Source organism: Leucopleurus acutus, assembly GCF_964270905.1.
Source record: "Leucopleurus acutus genome assembly, chromosome: 2".
Taxonomy (NCBI): domain Eukaryota; kingdom Metazoa; phylum Chordata; class Mammalia; order Artiodactyla; family Delphinidae; genus Leucopleurus; species Leucopleurus acutus.
The window spans coordinates 105,545,381-105,572,856 of NC_139143.1; the positions used below are offsets into that span (position 1 = coordinate 105,545,381).

The following is a 27,476-nucleotide window of genomic DNA, read 5'->3' on the forward strand; positions in this document are numbered from 1 at the left end:
TGTTCTGTCCCTATGTGATCTTAGGCAGTAGTTTTTTTTTTTTTTTTTTAAATAACCTCTGTGAGCTTCAATTTCCATGCAATAAAAATACGTTTTTGTTTTTTCCAGGGATTAGAGTTCATACATGTGAAGCACCTACTATGTTGACTAGAATAGAACAGGCATTCAATAAATAGTAACATCATTTAAATGATATATTAATGGTATTTGCTTTTGTTTCATCTATTAGTTTTGTGCCTTTAGAGAAGGGACCATTCCACTTAGCACCTAATATTGTTTTTAGGACAGGACTATTGTGAGGGCCATGTGGAATGATCCAGATGAAAGCTCTGTGTGTAATAAGATATTTGCTTCCAATCATTTTTCCAGAGAATGAATAAAGTGGAAAAGTTGCTTTCTGATGATGCTGTGATTAGAGGAATCAGAATTATATCAGAGAGCTCCCAATTCCTGTTTCTTCAGTGGTTTCCTCTACCTTTCCTTTTACTTAAACTCTAGATTCTTTTCAGAATTCTTTTCAACCATTTTAGGTTGTCAGACCTGACAGATCTCATTGTGCCACCATTTTTTATGCTCTATGTTTTTTAGATTCTTTACTGAAAATGTCATAACTCCAATTTTTAATTTAAAAAATCATTTTTCTCTGTACTTCCTGCTGTGAAAATGGAGTCTGAAACGTTTTTATCTGGGAAAGTGGAAATACTTGACCTGTTTTTCAATTTCCCTATAATTTGAGATCCAGCTATCAAAGTCAATTTAACTCTTGATGTGGAAGTTTTCTATGAATGTAAAGTTAAATTGCTGGAAAGAAGGGGAGCAAATTTTCTGAAATATTTCAGAAAGCTTGAACAAGTTAAATGCAGATGAAAGAAATATATGGAAACCTCCGTTTGTTAACCACAATAGTGTTCAAAAGAAATTAGCACATACTGGTGATGCGGAAAGTTGCTAGTGATTATAAATAATGGCAATTACCATTTATTGGCAACTTAGTGTTTTTAGGCATTGTACTACTTTTTTTTTTTTTTTCTGGTACGCGGGCGTCTCACTGCTGTGGCCTCTCCCGTTGTGGAACACAGGCTCCGGACGCGCAGGCTCAGCGGCCACGGCTCACGGGCCCAGCCGCTCCGCGGCATGTGGGATCTTCCCGGACCAGGGCACGAACCCGGGTCCCCTGCATCGGCAGGCGGACTCTCAACCACTGCGCCACCAGGGAAGCCCAAGTAGGCTAATTTAGATTTCACGTTTGTCACAGCATGCCCCCACTCACATTGTTCATTGTGAAATTTGGATTCTTGCTGTACCTGTTTACTTTCCACATCCTTCTCTCTCCAAGGAGGGAGCAATGATGTGGAGTGAAGAGAATGAGAATGTTGGAGTTAGATTTAGGTTCTAATCCTAAAAGTGTACACGGTTTCGGGTACACTCCCTGGTCTCAGTGTCTTCATCTCTAAAATGATGATAATATCTGCTTGTTGTAAGGATTACATTAGATGTACTATCTACCAGTTTCCCACCAAATGTTTGTTTCTTTTTCTTCTTATTCACACTATGGCCCCTTTATTCCCCCCCCCCGCCCCCACCCCGTATTAAAATGTAATCCTTTCCTTTCTTATTGTTATAGAAATTTCATTGCTTTCTGTATATCTCTTGTGCTTAGTCTTAACTTTTCTGATTTTATCAACCTCCTTATCCTTCTCTGGTTCTACCTACTTTTCTAAAACTTTCTGCCTAATTCTCTCACTGTACAAGTGAACATCTATTTGTACCTCTAACCCCAGTCCATCTAGGTTTTGGTCACAGGCCTACCAGGTTTGCCCCAGATCCTAGATGAAAATGCTGAAATTACACATGTGCTGTGTCCCAAAATTAACTTTTAATTCAGCTTGGAATTTCAATTCTATTTTTTAATGGAAGCAATATTATAAATGGTGGTTCTGTCACTAGGCCAAAAGCCCAGAAACTAAAGCATGTTTAACTCATAAGTTAATTGAAAATTTTATACTTATAACAAAGTAAAAGAATATAATGCCATTGCAGTTTTAGTAATAAAATAAAATAAAAACAATATTGAATAAGTAGTTATTTACTTTATACATTGTTTGTAGTATGTACTTGATGGAAATTTTGAATGGAGCATTTAAGTGCTTTAGGGATTGCAGTGTTTGTATATTATGGTTATGATGAAATAAATATTCACGTTTTAAGGCAATACAAGAAAAATTTAAACATAATATTTTTTCTCTGCCCCTTTGTGTGTGCACTCCCCCCTCCCTCCCCCCTAGTGTGCACTATGCATCTGTATTATGGGTTAACCAGACTTCCCCAAAGGCAGAAATACCTGCTCAACCATAAAGATCGATTTTTCTTCTGGCACCAGTCATGTAACTCCTTGAAAAATAACATTCCTTTCTCAATCCAGTAAGGGGTTGATTACCCATCACACACCTTGTACATGCAGACATCTTTGGTGAACTTTATGTACGATGCCAATATATTATTTCCCTTAAAGATAGTGATTGGTGTAAAACAAACTGGTCAGGTGACCTGGGGAGATACTGGGCTATACCTAATGGAAGTTCTTAGCTTAAATTCTTACTTATGACCTTATTAATGTTACTAGCTGTATTATTTGTATTCTGCCTATTTTACACAATTATTGTTTCTTGCATTACCAACTGTGGCTGAACCTCAGATACATTTAGTGATGATTAGGAAACCTGAAACAATTGACCAAATATATAGTACTATAAGATCATTGATTGTAATAGTGTAACTCTAGTTGTGGGAAGAAGCAACAAGAGGGAACCATTTCCTGGACCATAACAGACTAGTAAGACAGATGGTCTGGAGACTTTTGGCTACTGTTAACTGGGCCTAGTTCAGTAATAGCATATTGAGTGGCCTATCAATATCTGGTATTCAGATAATAAAGAATACACGTTCTGAAGTTTTATCTTCATGTGAGATGTATGTAGCGCATGGTAAAGGCAGTCGTTATACCTTTTTACTAAGTGCCTGTCTTTCAGGCAAGAAAGAAAGCTGTATAAATCTCATCAGGTTTGGTAATATTTCAGTTAGAGAATCAGGATAACCTCTCTTTTAACCTTTTAAACTAATAGGTCTGTCTTTGTCCTGGGATGACAAAATGCAAGTTATGATATCTTTTATTTCTCTATATTATACTCATGGTAGAATGTGAATATTAAAAACCTATAAACATCATACAAAATATTAAAAACCTGCAAAAATCATACAAAATTTTACATACCTGTAAAAATCATACAAAATCATACAAAATATAAAATTCATACAAGTTTTTCCAGGGTTTGACGAATGATCTCGTAATATAATAGCTCATATCCACATTCCATAATTTTAGCTTAAATGTTTCCACGTATAACTCTTTATTCCTTTTCATAACTATGCAATCTGTTGGCATAGATTGCCTATTGAATTAATGTATTCATTTGAAAAAGTTTCCTTAAATCATTAACTGGGAAACCGTCATTGGCCATTGTTATGAAAATAGAACTTTACCTTGAGTGGTCAGTATCTGACTAAGGACAAAGTAATTGCTGTTGTCTACTTCTCTCGCTGACCTTGTTTGTTATATTTTCCTAATGAATGACAGGTAGTGGTGTCTTTGTCACTTCCCTTTCCCATCTTATACTTCATGCTCTAATAATTCCCAGTATGCTTTTCCACTTTGCTTTATCCTAAAATCGTAATGTTAGTATTTCCCTGAATTTATTCCAGTTCATCTGTTATATTTTGCAAATGAAGAAACTGAGACAGAGATTAAGTGACCTGATTGATGTTATTCAGCTACTTAATGCATAGCAGAGACTAGAAATAAAGTCTTGTTTCCACTTTCACCTGGCAGGAAGTCAGTGCCAAATAAATATTTGTTAAAGCAAACTAACTCTTCCCACTGTGCCATTCTTTGAGTGAGGCACATTTCTGCATTTAATTTTCATAATAACTTAGCCAAGATCACATGGTTAAAATAATTACCTTGATCCTCTCCAGTAAACCTTGTATGGTCCTAAAATCAGGTCTGCCCCTAACGAAAGGACCTGGAAGCCATGTTTGAACAGAAGATTTTCTATTGCTCCATTCCTTAGCAGTTATTTTCTTAAATATTGTTTCCTATCGTAATTAACTATTTTCAGGGTTATGCTTTTCCTCTGAGTCTACAGAGAAATCTTATGCTGCTCTTATGATATAGAATTTTTCAGAAGCTCTTGAATGGTTCATTTGTTCCTTTTGCTTATCTTTAAATAAGAAGAATTCTATCTAGCATCAATGTTTGATGAAAGATAGGGGTATAGAGTTGGACCCAAAGCTATCTACTTGGTAGCTACTGGTGTAATGTGCAGGGCTGGTTAAAGAGTATAACTCCAGCACAATTTCTGGTGTCTAGCAGGAATTTCTATAGTTTAGCTCTGGTCCAATGTGGGGTTTATAATTTACATGACTATAAAAGGATAATTTGTTCTAGTGATTCTAAGGGTGCTTTTATTTTTGTCTATGACCATGTATAGAAAACGCCCATTTCTTTCGAGAATGAACTGCCTTTGAGCTCTTCTCATCTGCAGCCTGTCCACCGTGTGGACTTTACTGCCATATAACATGTCCCTGCCCATCTAGCTCTAGCCTTGTTAAATACTATGATTTGCAGGTTCTGCATATATGCACAAAGTGAGCTAGACAAGGGTGGGACTGGTTTTCTGCTAGGCAGATGGTAAGAGGCAGATAAACTGGATGAGAGAAGAAAATTGCCTGGGTTAACAATCATGTTTCTTAATTCAGAAGTATTTGGGCTATAGGTAATAGAAATACTGTCTCTTGCAATTGGTTGTTAGCCTCAGTTTTCAGTGTTGCAAATTAAATTGTCACCATGACTAGTTTAATGGGAAGTTGGGAGAAATCATATCAGAGCTTTATTCAGGTGATGATATTTAAATCCAGAAGAAACATTTCTTATTTGTTCTTTAAGCTTTCTAGGATGAAGTGGAGCAAAACCTTTTGCTTTTACTGGATTATTTTATTATTTCCCCATCATGCTAATGAAAGCTAACATTTACTATCTTCCTTGTCAGACCTTTGGCTGTATCTAAATTTTATTAAAACAGTTTTGAAAGGAGGGTTTTCGTTTCCTTATTTTTCAGGTAAGGAATGAGACTTAATGACTTGCTTAAAGTTTCACAGTTGGTAACTGGTAGAGCTGAGATTCAAATCCAGAACAAACTTCACACATCACATTCTTTATAGTACATATATTTGAGAATGTGGTTAACTATGAAAGTAAATAGTTGTCTAGAACTTACTATCCTGTGATGTGAAAGCATTTATATTTTAATTAATTACCTTTAAAAATAATGTGCTTTTAATCTTCTTTTTGAGATGGCAGTTCCTGGATTTACCCTTGGTGCCTTCATACTTCTGTTGCTCGTTAGTTCTGTGGCTAATTATCCCAATGGAAAAGTAACGAAGTCATGCCATGGAATGATTCCTGAACATGGTCATACTCCACAGTCTGATCCCCCTTACTACATCTCAGTGAATCAGATGACATTCAGGCCAGGAGAGCAGATCAAAGGTACTGTGCTGGTATTAACAATTTACATTTTGAATTTCACTTTTTTACTGTAAATTGAATCTTTATTACTGTTGGATTTATACAGTTTCAGTTAATCTGTTCATCTGCTTTTATAAGATACCATGATCTTATACTTCTCATTTTTGTGTTTAACTACTACAGATGATTATATTACTTAAGTAGTATATTTACTATCCATTCAGAATAGGTGTTTTTTTTTTTTGGGACACACCACATGGCCTGCGGGCTCTTAGTTCCCCGACCAGCGATGAACCCGGCCCTGGCAGTGAAAGCACCAAGTCTAATCACTGGACTGCCAGGGAATTCCCCAGAATAGGTTTGAAAATATGTTTTTGTCATTATTTAATATATCTTCATTAACAGTACTATTTACTCAATAGAAATACATAAAATAAAGCTTATTTTATCTGGCTTAAGATGTTAAACCCTTATCCTTCTTGACATAGTATAATCTCTTGTGTTTCCCTAATTCTGGCAAAAGGTAGGCTGAAACTTAATAGTCTATTAAGGATGTATCTATAAAAGCATTTTACAAATTCTATTTTCTGCAGCTTTAGAAATGCAGAATATTAATAGATACGCTCTAGCAAAAAGGGTATATGGAAAAATAAATTTGGAACACTCTGTTATATATATTATATTTCTTAGAGTTTCATACTGCACAGTAGAATGTTAAAGGGCCTGAGACGTTTGCAGTAAAGACAAAAGTATTTACTTTCAACGAGCATTTTTCAAACTACTTTGGTCCCATAGATCACACTCTGACCATAACCTACCTTTTCTTCCCTGTGGAATGGCTATTACATCTCATGGAATAATGTCCTGTGGAACACGGTTTAGAATTTCTTTGACTATAGGATGATCTCTACTGTTTTCTCTCCTGGAGTAGCTTTCTATATATACACCCGATTTGGTGATGTACCTCCTTTAAACAGTGTTTTTTGGGGGATGTTGCTAAACTCTTAACTTATCTTTTTGTTTGTTTCTTAGTTACTTTGTCAGGGCCACCATTTAAAGGCTTTCTCTTAGAAGCACGTGATGAGAATTTGATTGGCCCTCCTATTGGCTCCTTCACATTGATTGACAGTCAAGTGTCACAGCTTCTGACCTGTGAAGATATACAGGTTTGTGTTTAGTTTGAAACTGATTTCTGTCAGTTTCCATGGGTCTTTTCACTACAAGGTGGTGTTTGCAAGATAAACAATGACATTACCCATGCATTGCAGACATCTGAGTACATTCATGTTGATCAGACTTTCTCCCTAATTTTTCTACTGGCAAGATATTTTTATACAACATCCTAGAAGAGGTAGGGTTGCAGCTTGAAGAGTTTATGGCTTTTGATATTTTATATAGTATAGACTCCTATTATATTGAATTTCGAAAGATGTTAATATTGAAGATAGAGTTCTAGAGTGGAACAGAGGTCTAATTTTTGTAATTAATTAATTTAATGAACATTTATTATACCAGGAACTTTCCTGCATGGATTATGGTGATGGACAGGACTTGTTCTTTGAAGAGCTCATAGCCTTACACATAAGTAAAGCATATGGGCATATGCTATATGGCACATAAGTAGAACGTATGGATATAAGACAGACACATAAATGGAATAGTATGATGACTTAGATTAGAACCATACACAGGGTGGGTGAGAAGCATAGCAGAGGTGCTGCACACAGGTTGGAGGGAATTGAGAGAGTGGAGATTATCTCAGCTAGACCTCAAAGAATGCGTAGGAATTTGCCAGGTGAAAGAATGTGGGAAACAAGATTGTTCAAGAGAAAGTAATTAATAAAATATAATATTGCATATTTGGAGGCAGGAATTTTTTCTTTTGATGAATCTTATGCATTCTGTTTGCATCTATTAATAAAAAAATAAACTTACAGTATAAATGAAATAATGAGCAGGCTTTATATAACATCAACACACTCAGTATTCATAACTCTCTTCAGTTCTTAAATTTCTGCTGACTCTAGTTTGTTCATAGAGCCGGCTGCTAATTTGGTGTCAATCAATCAACATGTATTTATTGAGCACCTGAGTCCCTGTTCTAAATAAAAGTCTACCACAATGCCAAGGTCATGCAATGGTAAATTACTTTGCAAAATGGCTGTAGTTCCAGCTATGTTGAGCTATTGAGTGTCTGAATGGTAGTTCTTTTCCATTTTATTTCAGGGATCAGCTGTGAGTCACACAAGTCCATCCAATAAAAGAGAAATTAAAGTCTATTGGAATGCTCCAAGCAGTGCCCCAAACCACATAAAGTTTCTGTGAGTAGAAGAGTTTACAACTCAGTAACTAGTATAATTGAAATAATGATAGTCTGTATCTTTTTTTATACCTATTGGACATTCACCTGTATGGCAGCGGTGTGGTGTAGTAATGACACCACCTTACTGATGTAAGTGGCTGTTTTGCTTTTTTGTTTGTTTTTTTTTCAGCATATATACTGAGCACTTAGCACAGGACCAAGGACCTAATAGACACTTAATAGACATTTGTTGAGTGAATGAAGTGTTGTAGTGCCTTCACACTAATAAGAGCCATCAGTTAATACTTGAGTCTATATGGTATATGGACTAATACTTTTTTATAGATTTTTCCTGTATTAGTATGAGAATATGAAAAGAAGCAGTCCTGAAATTTGGATGACTTTTTTTTTGCAGTGTCACAACTTGCAGATTAGATTGTCAAAAAAGTAAAATCATGTGTGCTCCTCAGAATTATGAAATTCAGTAGAATTAGAATAGTACTTATCTCTTAATCTTACATGCAAGGGGGAAATGGAATGTCATAAAGCCATACAATGATTCCTGAGTGGTGTTATAGACATATTTTAAAGGGAGAATTGCTTTCCTGGCCTGGCACTATTTTCTGCTTCACTTTGTGCACAGGTCACCGGCACACAGTAATGCAGCTTTGCACCTGTGTGTTGAGTGGAATGTGAGAAAGGGGATATGACCCCAGTAAGAACTGATGGTTGCTTATGCAGCCTCTATATAGCTTTTTGCTGTAGCTGCCTGTTACACGTGGCTTTTGGAATAATTTGACCACTATGAAAAGTGTAGTAGTAGTAGTATGTTCTCTTATGTCAGGAGTGGAAATCTGTGCACTTTAGTCCCGGGGTCTGACATTCCTGGTTGCTGTGAATATGCCCAGAGAATAGACAAGTAAAGAGAAGAGAGAGAGAGAGAGTAATTAAAATTCATTTGGTGATGAAGTGGAAGAGAGTCATTAGAGATTTGCCTCACACGAAATTCTGTCAGGTATTACAGGCATCCTTGTTTTATTGTGCTTTGCATTATTTGGCTTCACAGATATTGTCTTTTTACAAATTGATTTGTGGCAACTCTGCATTGAGTGGGTCTGTGGGCACCATTTTTCCAACAGCATTTGCTCACCTTGTGTCTCTGTGCCACAGTTTGGTAATTGCTGTAATATTTCAAACTTTTTATCATTATTATATTTGTTATGGTGATCTGTGATCAGTGATCTTTGATGTTACTACTATAATTTGCTGAAGGCTCAGATGATGGTTAGTAGTTTTTAGCAGTAACGTATTTTAAAATTAAGGTATATTCATTGTTTTTTTTTAGATATAGTGCTATTGCACACTTAATAGACTACAGTATAGTGTAAACATAACTTTTATATGCACTGGGAACCCCCCAAATTCTGTTACTCACTTTATTGTGATATTCGCTTTATTGTGGTGGTCTGGAACCGAACCTGCAATTTCTCCAAGGTATACCTGTATTAAGTGGTATGTCCCTAGTTCATTACTCTTTTTTTTTCGATTTGATTATGGTGGGCCACAATCATGGTTCTGTCTAATCTCACTCTCGCTGGTACTGCATTTCAGAGCCACAGTTGTTGAGAAGTACAATATCTACTGGGTGATGATTCCTGGTCCTATAATTTCACAACCAAACGTCCTTCCTTTTACAACACCTAAAGCTACCATAGCACCTATGCCAACATTACCTCCAGTCTCCCATTTAACGAAATCAGTAAGTAACATTTTTATGGTTTCACCAAATGCAATCTAAAGGAACAGCTTCCTTAGAAATTGTGGTTCTGTGCTTGGCAACGTGTGTAGAGAAGTAGCTGTCCTGGGTTGTGGTAGCAAGTTTTTGAATTCCCTTCAGGAAATCAGGAGGAAGTCTTCATTGTAACTTTATGATTTATAGGTTAGAATAAGAGGAGTGTAAGACCCTGCATGTTCAAAATGTGGTTATGACATTCACATGTAGTCTGTACTAGCGGTGGAGATGTTTTCATTTGAAAGTGAATCTGAAGCAGCAGCTTTCTTCCATTCTTTTTTTTTTTAAAAAAAACCAAAAAAACACAGCCAAATATCACACATGGAGAGGGAACTTCAAGCTTAAGCTAAATTTAGACAAGATTTGGAGGAGAATCTTGAAATGGTGATATCACTCTTCAATCTTATTTGATTAAGGCCAATGAGTACTGGGGAATTCTGTGTGTTGAACCACAGAAACTCTTTTGCAAGCTTATCAGCTAGAATTCCATTTAAGCCCTCTGATTCAAAAGAATTACTGTTAAAAAAACATACCTTAGAAAGGGTGATGCATATTAGAAACATTAGAAAGGTTTTACTGAAAGCAATTCTGATAAATTATACTTATCAATTCAGAAGTAAATATAATGAAAAATGTCGTAAAGTAGGTTATTACAGTTGCAAGAACAAATTTGGGCCTGAATCCTGATTTGTCTAATTTCTGTTTGACTTTGGAAAAATTACTTAATTCCTAAAGTCTCAGTCTCTTCACCTGTAAAATGAGAAATAATATCTAGCTCTTACATAGTATTACTATGAGAACTAATTTCTAATGGCTTTGTACTTAATAGATATTCAGTAAATATTAGTTCATTTTTTTCTCTTCCTTCCCTTTCTTGTCTTTTTATAACTCTTTTTTTTTTTGCGGTACGCGGGCCTTTCACTGTCATGGCCTCTCCCGTTGCGGAGCACAGGCTCCGGACGCGCGGGCTCAGCCGCTCCGTGGCATGTGGGATCTTCCCGGACCAGGGCACGAACCTGTGTCCCCTGCATCGGCAGGCGGACTCTCAACCACTGCGCCACCAGGGAAGCCCTGTAACTCTTTGTTTCTTCATACTATATAAAGCTCTTGTACTCCAATACAGTGTCTCATTTTGTTTTCTTTCTTTTCTACATTATGCAATATATGATGAGCCATTTGATTACATTATTATGAACTTTTGTTTGACCAAACAATTCGATCTATTATTTGCGCTAGTTCTCAGTTCATTTAGTGTTAATGTTTATTTATTTAAAAGCTGCTTTAGGCGAGTCCACAGTCAGTTTGGACCTGAGCTTCCCAGTAGGAATCTGTTGACAGGATTATTATCTTTCCATAAATTCATATAAAAGGCTTTAGCGCTTGTTGGAGCTTTTGATTGTATCTCTGCACCAAGGTTATAATCTCTAATTATAGAGAGGTTCATTCAGAGTCACAGGATGATGGCATTTGTAGAGAACTAGGAGAGACCTCAGGGTCACTGCTGCATAGTTAAAGGTAAAGAGACCCTGAGAGAATAAGTTCTTTAGCAAACGTGATGGAGTAAAGGGGAGAGCAGAGATCAAAACCCATGGTTCCTAGCTCCTCGTGGCTTGTTCTCTCCACTCGACTAGGATTTCTCTTTAAGTTCCTGTGAAATAAATAAGGAAAAAAATAAAACAGCTTCTGCCTGGTTTCTGTTAATATTTGGCCTTTGACCCCAGTTCCTGATACAGAGCTGTTAAATCCCTTGGAATTTCCTGGATGATGGGAGCATCTTTTGTTCTAATGAGGTGACTCTTGGTGGGCTCCCGTATGGGGGCTGGTCACCAAAAAGACCAAGCCATGATTAGAAGCTTGCAGCTTTCAGGCCCCCTCCCCCCATTCTCCAGAAAAGGGAGAGAGGCTGATTGAGCTAAACATCCATCATGTCCACGTGATGGAGCCTCCATAATGATTCCAGAAATATGGGTTTCAGAGAGCTCCTGGGTTCCTGACCACGTGGAGGTGCTGGGAAGGTGGTGCCTCAGAAGTTCTGTGCCCCTTCCTACATACCTTGCTTTACGCATCTCTTCCATCTTGCTGTTCCTGGGTTATCTTTTTATCAATGTAATAAACTGGTAATCTACTAAGTAAACTATTTTCCTGAGTTCTGTGAGCCATCTTAGTAAATTATCCAATTTGAGGATTAGGTGCTGGAAACCTCCAATTTATGGCCGACCATTCAGAAGTACAGGTGACAACCTGGGACTTGTGGTTGGCATCTGTGATTGGCATCTGAAGTGGGTGCAGTCTTGTGGGACTGAGTCCTTCACTTGTGGGATCTGACACTAACTTCAGGTAGATAGTGTCAGAACAGAATTGAATTGTAGGACACACAGCTGATGTCTCCAAAGAATTGCAGAATTGCTTAGTGTGGGAAATAGCCGCACCCACTTGGTGGCCAGAAGTATTGGTAGAGTAGAAGGAGAAATGAGAGTTTTTCTGTACAGTTCCCATTAAATATAGTTACTTAAAGTAATGTTTAGCTCTCTTTTGAAATGTCGTGTCACAGCTCATTCTAACACAAGATAACTGCTTGTTTGCCCTGTCATATTGTAGAGCTGACATTTTTCAATACTCTTCCTTATTTGCCACACCAAGAAGCTCTGAATTAAATCATTGTTCTTTCTTATTTGCCACACCAAGAAGCTCTGAATTAAATCATTGTTCTTTCTTATTTGCCACACCAAGAAGCTCTGAATTAAATCATTGTTCTTACTATTATTTGGAGTGGTGGTATATATAGGAGTAACCTTTTTTTTTTTTTTTTTTTTGCGGTACGCGGACCTCTCACTGTTGTGGCCTCTCCCATTGCGGAGCACAGGCTCCGGACGCGCTGGCTCAGCAGCCATGGCTCACGGGCCCAGTCGCTCCGTGGCACGTGGGATCTTCCCGGACCGGGGCACCAACCCCTGCCCCCTGCATCGGCAGGCGGACTCTCAACCACTGTGCCACCAGGGAAGCCCAGGAGTAACCATTTTTTCTTACATTATCTTAATGTCAAATTTGAACCTGAATTCTAGAAGCAGAGTCCAGGATCTAAATATAAAACTTGCTAAGGGTTTGCTTTTAAAAATTCCATCTCTGAAAACTAGAGGATACCCTTTAGGCAAGAATGTCAATGTGGATGTAAATATTCCCTAAGAAATTCTCAAAATTTACCAGAAACTTTGCTCCAGAACATAATTAACATGAAGTATTTTGTGTATTAAAGGGATTTTAATACTCATGCATAATTACAGTCCAATTAATGTTGTGTCTTCTAAAGTTTAATTAAAATTAATTAAGTTTAAAAGTTCACAGCCTAACTACTGCTTTGATAATTTCTAATTTGGGATGTGTCTTTGTTCCCTTGTTTGAATCCTCATTATGAAAACGTATTCTTATTAAAACCCATACTTCAAAGTAGTAGCTCTTCTGTCATTGGAAATGAACTGCCTGTTTGATAATTGACTTTCTCCCCCTGTCATTGTTCTAGTTCAATGCTTCAGATTGTGGGAACAAGAAGTTCTGTATTAGGAGTCCTTTGAACTGTGACCCGGAGAAAGAGCTTGCCTGTGTCTTCTTGTCCTTCACACGAGATGCCAAGTCAGTGATGGTTGAAATGAGCGGTCCCAGTAAAGGCTATTTATCCTTTGCATTTTCTCACGACCAATGGATGGTTTGTACCTTTCACTTACATAAGTGGTAATGAAATGAGAGTCACTGGGGTGAGCTCTCATCAATAGCAGTTTAGCTGTTTGTTCCAGAGTCAAATTATCATACTTAAGGGAGGAATGGAAAGGGAGGGCAGAGAAACTAACTTAGATTCTAAGTTTAAGCAGCTTTGAGTTGGGCAATTACATACCTCTAAGAACAAGGCTGTCCTGAGGAAAGTTAGGACATTAGGAAAGTTAGTTGTATTTTCAGTGGATTTGCCACTTTATCTGTCTACCTCTGTCTGTCTATCTCTGTGATAAACAGGAAGTGCAGTTAAGAAAAAGTTGCTCTGCATACAATCTCATGTTGTTTGTGATGTTTTTCAACTCAGAGTTTTCTCAAGTGGCCAGCAACGACAGCATGGGGTGCTCATCTTCTTGCCCCCCACCATCAGCACATTTCCCAAACAGAAAATTAAACCTGGCATGTCCAGGCATAAATGGATTCTTTACCAGGTCTACAGAAGGCAGCATTTATTTTCACCTGATTCTCCCTCTCCTTGGGTAGTGCTGAATGGATTAAAAGATTCTGTAGGTGGCAGCCTTGTGCTGTGGTGTGGAAGAGCAGAGTTCTGCATTAGCGTTCTGATTTCCCAGGGAGAGGGAAGAAGGGTGTAAAGGCCAGGACATGTGACAGTCCCGTTCCAGCAGAGCTGGCTGTGGAGGGGAATGACTACAAATGGAGAAGGCTTTTTACTTCCACATTAGCAAATGCAAGGCGTCTTTTCTTGAGAGTTTTCTTCCTGTCAGGTTTTAAACTTAACATCACTTGTAAAGGAAATCATTATTTCAATAAAAGAGAAAAGGAACTCTGAGAATCTGTGATAGAAGAACAAATATTTTCCTTCAAAGTGCACTCTAATCATGGTGGTCCTTGTTACGCTGGCTGCAAATATTGCAGGGAGCCAGGTGTAACTTTTTTAGGGGGATGTCATTGTAATATACGATATGACCTGTATATTTTACTATATAGTTCCAGAATGCGCTCATTATCTTTTTTCATTCAATGAAGGGTATACCTTAAACCTATGAGATAGAAGACATGTCATTGACTTCTAAAAAGAGCATATAAATTATGACTCTTTCCTTTTTAAAGTTGATTTTATGGGAAATTTTATACTTGTTCAAATGATCTTGCAATTGTTCAAAACATTTTGCCCATTTCCGTTTTGTAATTACCATCAGACCTACAGCATATCCTTTTGGGTATTCTCAATTCTGGCAAAAATGAATCTTATGCCTAAGGTGCATAAGGGGGCTGGGTTAAAAATAAAATATGACTGTAAAGCAATAAGGAAAGTTGGTGGCTTGTTGTGTGAATGGAACTGGCTCTGAAGGAAACTCTGAAGATGAATCCAACAAGGGTTAACAATGGTAGCCTTGTTGGAATAAGTGTGTAGCTTCATTATGGTGCAGGTCTAGGGTACACATTTAGATAGGTGTTCTAGTCACTTCATTAAAAATATTCTAGTCACTTTGTAGCCAAACTTCATGCAAAAGTATACTAACACATTTCCTTTTCTGGTCACATAAAATCTGTCAGCCAGAGGAAAAGACAGTATTGTTGCAGTGAGTGTTGTGATGAGGCGCCTGCAAGTAGACCAGTTATTTCTAAGTTGTAGGCATAGATGACACAAAAACCTTTATCTCTAATTCAAGATATATTTATCTTACTTAGAAATCTTATGTTTCTAGTATAGTACTCATCAACAGTGTTTATAAAAAAGACTTAATTATGCAGGTGCAGTTGATTTACAGAGAAACCCTATTTGATGATTAAAATCATCTGTACACCTGTTTGCCTAAATTGGGGGGAAAATAAATCATCGTCAAAAATATTTTTGAAGCGGTTGTTTCTATTTTTGATTATTTAAAAAATCTTAGGATATTTTTATGACCTGCTATTTCTTATCAGTATGTAATGTAAATTTAAATACTGAAGGTATCTGATGTTATGAATACTGACTAGATAACCTAAATTATAGCTTTTTCAGTTTGGTTTATAAATTAATGATAGCAGTTGTTTTGGTATTAGAGCTCATCACTAAAATTGGTGAAAGTACAACTATCCATATTTTTGCTAACAGTGACTTGCTAATATCTGAATTTTAACTGAAATTCAAAGTATACACCTCTTCCTCATCTCAGAAATTTTGCTATATGAGATAGAGTATTCAAGTATATACACTATATTAGCTTCCGTTCTCTGCGTTCCCCTGCCCAGTGTTGTCTTATTCTATACATAATTTCTCAACACTCAAATTCCAGAACGTTCCCAATCCTGACCTCTCTTGTGTGTGTCCAGATTGGAATTTCCAGCTGCTGGGTGGTCTTTTCCAGCTGAGTACTCTGGACAACACAGACCATCATCTGTAAAACTGAATTTATTATCTACCCTCCTGCTGTCCTTTTGTGTTTCCCATTCTTGATGATCAACAACAATAGTAAAAAAAGCAACTACTATTATCGATTTCTTTCTTCTTTTCAGATACTGTCTGGGGCAATTTAGGGACTATCTCATTCATTGCTGCCACCAACTTCTCTGGTGTTCAAGGAAACTTCGTTTGTGATTTAGATTCTTCTTTTTTATTTACCTTTCAGGTGCTTCTTTCTCTCATGTACCCCAACTTTTTGTTTTGAAAAGCCTTAAACCTACATGATAGTTGAGAGACTAGTACAATGAACACCAGTAAGCCCTTCACCTACATTTGTTGTTTTTTCTCTCTCTCTCTCTCTGTGTGTATGTGTAGATTGACTTATTCACTGTATATTAACACGCATTTCTTTTCCCTGAACTATTTGAAAATTAAGTTGCAGATATCATGACATTTTAAGTCTAGTTTGCAGCATGTGTTTCCTAAGAAGGATATTCTCCTACAATTATCTATAAGATCACTATCACAATATATAATAATTTTATGCAATAGAGCCTATATTCAAATTTCCCCAATTATCCCAGTAAAGTCATATGTATATGTATATTTTAAAAATTTCTGATACAGACTAATCAGTTATCACTCAATGCATTTTATTGGTATATCTCTTTAATCTCCTTTACTTTAGAACTGTTACCCTACCTTTTTTCTTTTAGGCCAGTTGTTTTGTAGAGTGTCCCACAATTTTTACAATAGACTCAGGTTAATATGGTTTTTGACCACATTTAAGGTAATCTCAATCCTAGCCCCAAAAGCCTTTAGTAGGTAAGGTGAAACTTCAGTAGTTATAGGAAAATGTTTTTTCTTTAGCATAGTTTCAAAACTCTTCAAAGTCCATTTCTGGCCTTACCCTGTATATGTTTTAGCTCACAAAACTACCTGTTTCCTAAAGTTTCCCTATATTTTTTATATTTCTGTACCTTTGGTCCTAGAAGTTCCTCAGTTTGAAAAACTTTTCTCTTAATCGCAGCTCTACCTTATCCACATATATTTTTTATTCTCTAAGGCCTAGTTAATGCTATCTTGTCTGATAAGCCTTTTCAATCCTTTGGCCCTACCTAATTTGTCTTTCCATAGTACTGTGTTTAAATCTCTGTTTTATTATATTTCATGTACTATTTTAACTGTCTCCTCTATTAAAACATAGTCTTTGATTGTAAGAACTATATTGTCATCTTTATTTCCTCCACATGATATTTTCTCATAGAGTGCATTCTAAATGCTGGAATGAGAGGAACAAACGGGGGTAAGAGGTTCTGTCCAATTCAGGGATTTGGTTGAAGCTCCTCATGTGTGTCCTTCCATGCTCCAAATTTGGGGTTTCTACAGCTGCCTGGAGCCTAAGGTTGTCGTAGCACCTTATCTTACCCTCATTGTAGAGTAGTGAGAATTGAGAGTTTCCTCTTCTCCATCCCTGTCATCCTCTCCAGTATTTGGGAGGTCTGCCTTAATGACTCAGTTGACTTCTTATCATCACTTTGCCTCAAAATCAACCATTCTGTTATATTAAATTTTGTTTTAAATAACAAGAAAATTCCTATACCTCACTGATGCTAAACATTCTAGAAAACACACATTGTTTGTTTAAATCAGAGATCAGCCAACTTTTTCTGCAGAGGTCCAGATAGCAACCACTTGGCAATTTGTGGGCCATATGGTCTCTGTTGCAGCTACTCAGTTCTGGTGTGATAGCGCTAAAGCAGCTGTAGATTATCCGTAAGTTGGTGGCTGTATTCCAATAAAACTTTATTTATAAACACTGAAATTTGGATTTAATATATTTTTACTTGTCATGAAATATTATTCTTTTAATTAAAAAAAAACACATTTAGATATGTAAGCACCATCCTCAGCCTGTGGCCTGTACAAAAACAGGCATCAGGCTGAAGTTGGTCTGTGAGCTGTAGTGTGTAGCGGTTTAAATTATGACGACTACAAGTTTCTTATCTTGAGTTGCACTAATTCTGATTTGAATATAAGATGCGTAACAGGGAATAATTTCTTTGCTAAGGTTATGTACTTGAGAGTTAAAACTGGAACTTTAAAAAATAAATTTAAAACGTGTTAGAATATCATATTGGTATTCATAGCAAAATTTAAATCATAACTGGTTAGTCTTGGATCTTGTTTAAGGAGTTTAGTGACTAAAGCACATAAAAGACCTTGTTAGATAGTTTATGGAGAGCAGTTTATAATAGATGAAAGAACCAAAACTATACGCAAGAATTTAAAATCCAGATTATTCTTTTGTACCGTGACTTAAATGTGCTTTAAAGATGCAGTCTGCCCTCTGATAGTCACTTTAAATAAGATTTCATTTTTAGAGCTAAGGAATGTTGGAGATTAAAGGATAGATAAAAATTAGACTGACAAAGAATGCCCCCTTGAGCTCAGATACTGTGGTCTCAATATGCAGTAGTAAATCTATTAAGTGTGTACAATATTAGCAATATTTGATTATAGTACCTTACATCTTAAAAGTTACCCCCCCAAATCCAATAGAATGCAGTGCACTTACAGTTATGAAAATTGTAGGACACATTTATTTACAAATAAATATCCAGAGCTATGTTTATGAAAAGTTCAGTGAAAAAGGTAACAAAACTTCATATTTTCCCATTTGGGGAGAAAAATAGGTTATAAATACAAATAGGTTTGGATGAATATATACAAAAGCATTAACAGTGGTGTTCAATTGATGATGGGTTATGGGCATATAACCATGTTATATGTCTATTTTAATACACTGAAATTTTATTGCTTTTGCATGATAACAATCATTTTTAATTAATATATCAGACAGCCAATTCTTTAGAATTTGTGGTATCGTTTTAAGATTGAGTCAGTAAATTATGTTTTAAAAGCATCAAATACTATTTGATAACATTAGGGACTTTTTTTTTTTTGGATGCGTCGGGTCTTCGTTGTGGCTTGAAGGCTTCTCTCTGTAGTTGCAGCGTGTGGGCTTCTCTCTAGTTATGGCATGAGGGTTTTCTTTCTCTAGTTGTGGCGTGTGGGCTCCAGAGCACGTGGACTCTCTGGTTGAGGTGCACAAGCTCAGTAGTTGTGGCGCGCGGGCTTAGTTGCCCTGTGGCATGTGAGATCTTAGTTCCCTGATGAGGGATTGAACCCACATCCCCTGCATTGGAAGCCGGATTCTTTACCACTGGACCACCAGAGAAGCCCCGGGACTTTTCTTTTTTAAAGAAATGAAATTCCCTTGAACTTTTTTTCACTTGCAATTGTTTTTCAGGGTGATGATGATGCTTATGTGTGTATTCTTGAAGATCAGACTGTGCACATACAACCTTCCCATCTGACAGGGCGAAGTCACCCTGTAATGGACTCCAGGGTAGGTGTGAAAATTCTGAGAATCTCCATCTGGCCAGTCCACCTTCTGGCTATATGGCTGACAGTGGCATGGCTATGCTGCAAGATAGCTTCCAAACCTGCAGTTAGCAGCAGAGACCAAGCAGGGGCCTGGCAGCAGGGTTCCTCTCTTACTATAATCTGGGAGAAGCCTTTCTGCGTTTTATTTTTAACATATATATATATATGTAAATTGTATATATTTAAGGTGTACAACATGATGTTTTGATATCCTTCTACATAGTGAAATGATTACTAGAGTCAAGCTAATAAATGTATCCATTGCCTCACATAGTTACTTTTTCTTTGTGATAAGAGCACCTGAAATCTTCTCTCTTAGCAAATTTCCAGTATATAGTACAGTATTAACTACAGATACTGTGCCCTTTTTCTATGCTTTAGAAAGCATAAGAAAAGTTTCTCTTTGAGGAAAAGATGAATTCTTGCTTGTGTTACTTAAATCCTTTTATTAATGCATCTTACAAAAAATATTTTATGGTTTATTAAGAGGGTCATCAGCCCCATTTCCAAAACTCACAGACAGATTTTTAAGAGGCTTATGTAAGTGACACAGAATTTCTTGATTGGTGAGAAAGAGGTGCACATATGGTAGGTACTGGTTCAGTGCCTTGGGCAATTGTCTTAAGTGCCCGTTGTTGGCACCTGTGCCAAAGATGGCCTATTTCTGGTAGAGAAGTGTCATTTTCACATGGCAACTGACAAGCAAATGAGCTCTGATGGAGCAGTAGCTATCATCTAATGACATGTTTTGTTCTCTGCATAGCTTTCTCATGGGGTTGGAACTTCTCCCTAGTTGCATGTTGCATTTTGGCCACTAGAGTATTACTTGCTAAGTGTTTCTTCAGTGTTGTTGATTGTATATTGGTGGCCAGAAGAAGTTAGTACATCTGCCAAAGTTTCTAGCCTAGGTAGTAAAAATACTATCTTTGCCAAGTGGGATAAAGACAAATAAACTGGGAGAATATGTTTCTTGTACTCTTCAAAGAGGAAGTGGGAAAACAATGACGCTGCAGACAAAACATGAACAGGGGAACTTAGGGAAAGGAAATTGAACAGGTCAGGATTTTGATCATATCTTATTTTTAGCAAATCTTTGGAAAGTGCTGAGAAGACCCATTGTATGTGTTTGCAGGATCCTCTTGAGGATATGGCTTGGAGGTTGGCGGATGGTGTTATGCAGTGTTCTTTCAGAAGAAACATTACCTTTCCTGGGGTTAAGAATAGATTTGATCTAAATGCAAGCTACTACATATTTCTAGCAGATGGTGCGGCTGATCATGGTAAGTATATTGATAAAAAACTACCTTTTAAACGTTTTTTTCGCTCACTTTATTCCTTTCCCTCTTTTTTTGGGGAGACTATGGTAATTGCTCTTTTTTAAGATATACATTTGTGGGTAAAGAGTTATTAAACCCTCTTCCATTTTTGCCTGACAATTTGACTTTGGTTGACCTTCTAGCTTTGTTCCCCTGGAAACTAGGTAAAGGTAGTGTTTACTGGGTTATAAGGCAATCTGCTTATGATAAAAGTGATTTCTGGCTGGTAGACTGCATTTGGACCAGGAGTAAATACCTAGTAAGAAGCCATGTCTTTGGGCTTCCCTGAGTGCAGTGACATTGGCAGATCCTTTGCAGGGATGCTAGAAGCAGGACTTTGGGGTTATTGCAGGAGATATCGGCTCTTGTGGATGCCCTATCCAGTATGAATCTCATCGCCTTGGACCTGACCTTTCTCCAGGGAGGTAGAAAGGGGTAAAGAGAATAGCTCCTGGACAGCTGAGTGAGCTTCCACAGGACCTCCCTTTGAAAAAGAATGCCTCATGGTGCCCTGCAGGTGTGCTGTGTTTCCTGTCCCATGTCCTTCTCAATCAGTCTGATGCCAAGTGTAGCCTAAGGTAGTTTTATGAGTTTGAATGTTTAGTTTATACTTAAGACTGCCCTGGTAGGTACTGCAACACATATTAATAAGAATAATTAGATTTTGTTTAAGGTCTTGGCTAATGATATTCTGAAGAACTGCAGGAGATGCCAAGGTAGTGTAATATTTAGTGACTCATCTCCCTGGAGATAATACTACCCCCAAACTTTGAGCATATGGCCTACTTTGAAAATGGTGAAAAGCTGAGCATATAGAATGGAAGGATGAGGGTGAGGTAAAAGAGGAGCAGGAACAGAAATGTGATACAGGCAGAATTGTGAAAAGCCTTGCGTATTCTATCATGTGGTTTATTTTTTTATTTTTTATTTTTTTTGCCGGACGCGGACCTCTCACTGTTGTGGCCTCTCCCGTTGCGGAGCACAGGCTCCGGACGCGCAGGCTCAGCGGCCATGGCTCACGGGCCCAGCCGCTCCGCGGCATGTGGGATCTTCCCGGACCGGGGCACAAACCCGTGTCCCCTGCATTGGCAGGCAGACTCTCAACCACTGCACCACCAGGGAAGCCCAATCATGTGGTTTATTTTTAATTGAAGTATAGTTGATTTACAATGTTGTGTTAGTTTCTGGTGTATAGCAAAGTGATTCAGATATATATATATATATATATATATATATATATATATATATATACTTTTTCAGATTCTTTTCCATTATAGTTTGTTACAAGATATTGAATATAGTTCCCTGTGCTATGCTGTAGGACCTTGTTGTTTACCTATTTTATATATAGTAGTTTATATTCTCTCATGTGGTTTAAATTTTGTACTATAAGTAAAGTAGGGATTCAAAAGGTTTTAAAGCAGGACAAAATATCAACTCAGTGTTAGAGAAAATTTAGGAATATTTGCAGCTTTAGTTGTGGATGATATGTTTGGTTATCTTAGTCAAATCATGTATTCTTACTTGCACCAGCAACAGCAAATGTAGCTGGAAATAATTTCCTGGTTAAATGATAATAATGAACAAAAATTACTTAGTACTTAATGAGTGCCAGTTGCTGGCTCAGCACTATCATTAAGGTTTTCATTTTTATCTTCATAGAAACCTACATAAGATAAGTACTATTATTAACCTTATTTTATCTGGCAGGAAACAGGCTTAGAGAGGTTAAGTCATTTGCCCAGACAAGTAAATGGTAGAGTTGGAATTTGAACCTGAACTCTTTGACTTCAGAGCCCAAGTGTTTCACTTTCTAACATGGGAAATGTGGGAAATGAATTTTTAAGGAGAAGGTCAAATATTTGCAATTTTAAACAAATATTTCTAAAGTGCAGGTTATTGTCTTATTGTTATTATTGCAGCTGTCACTTATTGTATATTACATATATCTCATTTATTTCTCACAGAGGCTTTGTAAATAGATATTATGTTGCCCATTGTAGAGATAAGAGAATTGGAGCCTAGAGTGGTGAAGTAACTTGTTCAAAATCAAACAAGTAGCAGAGTCAGGAATTAAACCCAACTCTGTTGCAATTACAGGAGTTGTGCCCTTTTCATCAAATCAAACTGCTTCCTTTTGTGCCCAGCATGTTATAGGTGCTCCATAAATGATTACTGACTTGAATGGATGACAAATTGCTAGGAGATTTTAACAGTTTGCATTTGTACTTTAAAAAAGTTTATACTTAAAAAGTTTATACTTTAAAAGAAAAGCAGTGTTATTTAAATGGGTGAATTCTGTTGTGCAATAAATTATGTGTGGTTTTGGGTGTATGGTGATGCCAAAAATTTCTTCTTAGGCCAGCATTGTAGAATTTGGAATGCATTTTCTGATAGAAACAATATGTTAAGTAATAGTTCTAACATTTTCCTGGAAAAACCTAGTTTGTGGACGATTCATGTACAGAATAGAGCACTGTTTTATCTCCCTTTCCTGCTGGTGTTGCTGTGCTCGTGGCATGGCAGGGAGAATCTCTACCTTGTGTTTTGTGGTGTTTCCCAAAGCATGGGGCTCAAATAACCTGCTTCAGAACCATCTGGAATGACTGCTCAAAAGGCAGTTTCCCTAGCTCCATCCCACACTCTCTGTTGTTTGTGCTTGAAATCTGCATTTTAACAAGCATTTCAGGTAATTTTTCTGTATACTGTGGTTCGATAACTTACTTCTAGGACAATGTTCTTCCAACGAAGGTGTATGTATTGTAAGGTAGTCCAGGGGATACAGAAAACAATACCAGAACTTTTTTCTTAGATTTATTTTATCTCACTAAAAATTTCTATTTTAATAGTGTTCATAATGTGTTAAAACAATAGTACATAAATACATTTATTAACATAAATATACATATGTCACAGACTCATTTTTGTTTTTTTTAAATTTTAAAAATTATTTATTTTATTTTTTTTGACCGTGTTGGGTCTTTGTTGCTGTTCCTGGGCTTTCTCTAGTTGCGGCGAGCGGGGACTACTCTTCCTTGCAGTGCGTGGGCTTCTCATTGTCGTGGCTTCTCTTGCTGTGGAGCATGGGCTCTAGGCACGTGGGCTTCAGTAGTTGTGGCACGCGGGCTCAGTAGTTGGGGCTCGTGGACTCTAGAGCACAGGCTCAGTAGTTGTGGCGCTCGGGCTTAGCTGCTCCACGGCATGTGAGATCTCCCCGGACCAGGGATCGAACCTGTGTCCCCTGCATTGGCAGGCGGATTCTTAACCACTGCATCACGAGGGAAGCCCCCCATTTTTTTTTTTAACTGGTGGAGTGCAAAGCAACAAAACAAAACCTCAAAAAAACAAATCTAAACATTACTGCTTCAGGGAATTCACTTTCTAGTTCCCTTGTATTGGGGAACAAAGTACAGTTACCACTTAAATCAACTGTCACTTCTGATATCTAGTCATAGGTATGTGGATCATTTATATGCTGTGCACTGCTTAAAAGCAGTGAGACTTTGTGAGGTTGAAACCATTTTTCAAAGCAGTCATATAATCTCTGTAACCCATGTTAATGTAGAATGAGGTCGTCCTGGGCAAATCTGTTTCTCAGGAGACATTGTTTACTGGCAGTCTGAAGGTCAGAGGGAACACCATGGTGAGTCAGATGCTTCAGATGATTCTAAAGACTATGCCAAGCTCTGAAGGATGCTACATTATTAGTAAAAATAGAAAAATTAACTACTTTCTTCATCCAAATATGCAAAAGTGATTCAGCAAGAGTGATCAAAACTAAAATACAGGGGAAATTGCTTAACATTTTCAGATTTCAGATAACTTTTCAGGTTTTCATTTTCTACTAATTTTTCATGTTATCCTTATTTTTGCTGTAAGCTAGCACATAATTATCTTTCTGTTCTTTTTCTAACTGCTGAGGTTTTTTTTCACCCTTTCACAGGTAATTTTATTCTCTTCTCTGGGTGTCAACAATGCTCATAGATTGGAATTTGAAACATTCAGAAAACAGATACCTGAATATTGTCACATTTCTTTACATCACAATTTAATAACTATTGAACATTCATGTCTACTAAATGCAACGAACAAAACAGTATAAATTTTTACCCGATTCCCTTGTAAACAAGGCTGGTGAAATCCATTGGTGACAAATGGAATTAATGCATTACACAAAGTCAGTGAGGAAAAAAACCTTCCCTGTGAGTAAATTATTCTCTTTATAAATAAACTCTGATTTTTCTTTCAGCACACATTTACAGACCTGATCAATGAAAAGAAACAAGATATGTATTTTCCTTTAAAAAGAAAATGTTGAGAAATGGCCCACAATGGGAGAAGTCACCTAGGAAGAGGGGTCAGAAGCAAACTAAAGATAATTGAGAGTTGAAAGTACTGTCATATTTAGTAAAACAAATTTAAAACGTTTTTCTAGCTGCTGTTTTGCCCCCAGAAAGCTGACTTTATCCTATCATGAAATAAGCAGTCATGTGAAATGCTGAGTGTTTGAACTGAAAGATAGAACTCACTTGGGTGAATAAGTAATTCCCAATCTGGAAATCTACCAATTTAAATAATTAATGAAGTAGAGACCCTGTTATCACATGACCTGTTATTTTGACAATTTAGGAATAATACTGTAGAGCTGTGTACTACACATGAACCCAACGTTCCTTAGAGCATAACGCCTAAATTATAATGGAGCCATACAGTGGAACTTCAAAATTATGATGGACTTCTGCTTTAATGAAGGTTAAGTTCATCTTAGCCCATGGCTCCATGGTGAATCAGAGTTTAAAAACACTTTTCTTCCAACTTGACTCTCAGGCTGTTAGGAATGTGGTCTGGTTTTTATCACTACCACTCTACTAATACAGTATTTTTATATTCTTCAGTGCGTTTCTTGTCATTTTCAATAGTTTTTTTCATTCTTTTCTTTTTGACATTTTTGTAGCTTCTGATAGTTATTGTCTCTTTCTTCTTGACACAGGTCTCTAGGTGTTCACGATATAAAACTCTTCTCGTTTTCTGCTTTATCTCGGATCTTCTCTGTAATAACAAGCCATGATATAATAGTTCACCAAATGAATAACCTGGTGTCCAAACACCAGTTTTTGAATAGTCCATTTTATCTCTACTGTTTCAAAAGCCTTTTTATTATACACTAAAAATCTTTCACTAATTAAATTGTTTATAGTTTATTCTTCCAGTGACCTGTTTGTCTATTACTGCACTGGTTGAAATTACTATAGCTTAATAATAGGTTGTGAATTTTGATAAAGCATGATACCCCTCCTAGCCTTCTTTATCAGGAATTCAGGAATTCTTGCCTCTTCCTTGTGTATCAGCTCTTCTAGATAAAATTCAGAAATGATTTATCAAATTTCATTAAAAATCCTATTGGAGTTATGACTGGAATTGAAATGAAATTTTAGATTAATTTGTGGAATAATCAACATCCTTGAGTCTTCCTATCCAGGAGTATATTGGGATATTTCATTTATTCAGATCCTGTGGTTTTCTTCATATCTTCCTGTAGGGCTTATTTATTTATGTTACTTTGTTCCTATGTATTTTATAGATTTCTAATACAAACTATTGTGAATGGGATTATTTTTTCTTACATTTTCTAAATTTGTTGGTGTATAGGAAAGTTATTGATCTTTGAATGCTTATCTTGAATGTAGCCACCTAGTTTTCCAGTTGATGGTCTTGGATTTTCTAGATGAAACGTCATATCTTGTGCAAATAATGACAGGCGTAGTAGCCCTCATTTTCTTTCTTTCCTTGTCTCACTGCATTGCTTACTTCTCCCAGAAAAATGTGGAATGGCAGTGGTGATATGGTAAGTATTCTTATCTTATCCCTGATTTTGATGGGAATGCTTCTGATATTCAGTGTCGTGTCGTATTTTTCTGGTGGATATATTTTATTGTGTTTAGGAAATATTCTGTTCCTAATGTTACAAAGAGTTCATGTCATGGATGTGTGCTGAAGTTTATCATTACTTTTGTAGATTTCTGAATGGTGAACAATCCTCACTTTCCTGGGATGACAGTCATGTCTTATTATTCTTATTATTGCATAATTGATTTAATTCACCAATATTTTATTTAAGCTTTTCACATCTATATTCATAAATGATTTTGGTGTATGGTCATAGGATTCTGTGCGTTTGTGTGCGTGTGCATGTTGGCCTCATTTTGGTTTCAGTGTTATGATAATCTCATAGAAAGAACTCAAGAAGAGTTTAAATAAAAATGAATTTTTAAAGTTAAAAAAATTTTTAAATAGTATGATAGAACTCATCCACATAACAGCCTGAGACTTTAGGAATGGAAATATTTGACTAATAAAATAAATTTTTATTGTTATGATTCTCCAGAGTTACTACTACTTTGATCAATTTTTGTAATTCTAGATTTCCTCAGAAATTCGTCCATTTTATTTAGATTTTGAAATATTTTTGGCTGACTTAAAGTTGTATATAGCATTTTCACATAATTTTAAAGAATATGTTCTATATCAGCAGCTATGTCACTGTTTTCATTTCTAATATTGTTTGTGATATTTCTTTTTATCTTGTCAGATTGTCAAAAAATCAATCGATTTTATTGGCCTTTTACAGAATTGATTTTTCTCATTTTTAGACTTACTGGTTTGTTAATTTCTACCTTTATTTTTAATCAATCCTCCTTTTTGGTTTTTTGGGTTATGTTTTGTTTTAAACACATCTTGACTTAAATGATTATTTCAATACTTTAAAGTCTTTTTATATTTTTTTAAGGAAATGCTTTTAAGATGATTAAAAACTTCTTTTGAATAGTACCTTAATTACATCATATGTGTTTTGGTATGAAGTGCCTTCAATGTTATTCGTTTTAAGAAGACTTGTGATTTAAGTTTTGATTTCCTATTTA

General features: G+C 36.5%; 1 protein-coding gene across 4 annotated transcripts in view; it reads left to right on the forward strand.

Annotated features, from left to right (window-relative positions):
- Positions 1-27,476, forward strand: part of FRRS1 (ferric chelate reductase 1) — a 48,484-nt gene that overhangs the window by 10,071 nt on the left and 10,937 nt on the right. For all 4 annotated transcript variants that reach the window (XR_014325993.1, XM_082833507.1, XM_082833508.1 and 1 more), the window contains exons 2-8: positions 5,410-5,605; positions 6,617-6,750; positions 7,811-7,905; positions 9,498-9,645; positions 13,196-13,378; positions 19,104-19,202; positions 20,373-20,520. Coding sequence is in view for 3 of the 4 variants with exons in the window: in XM_082833507.1 (XP_082689633.1) it covers positions 5,410-5,605; positions 6,617-6,750; positions 7,811-7,905; positions 9,498-9,645; positions 13,196-13,378; positions 19,104-19,202; positions 20,373-20,520 (1,003 nt within the window). In the remaining variant the exon portion in view is untranslated. The remainder of the gene's footprint in view (positions 1-5,409; positions 5,606-6,616; positions 6,751-7,810; positions 7,906-9,497; positions 9,646-13,195; positions 13,379-19,103; positions 19,203-20,372; positions 20,521-27,476) is intronic.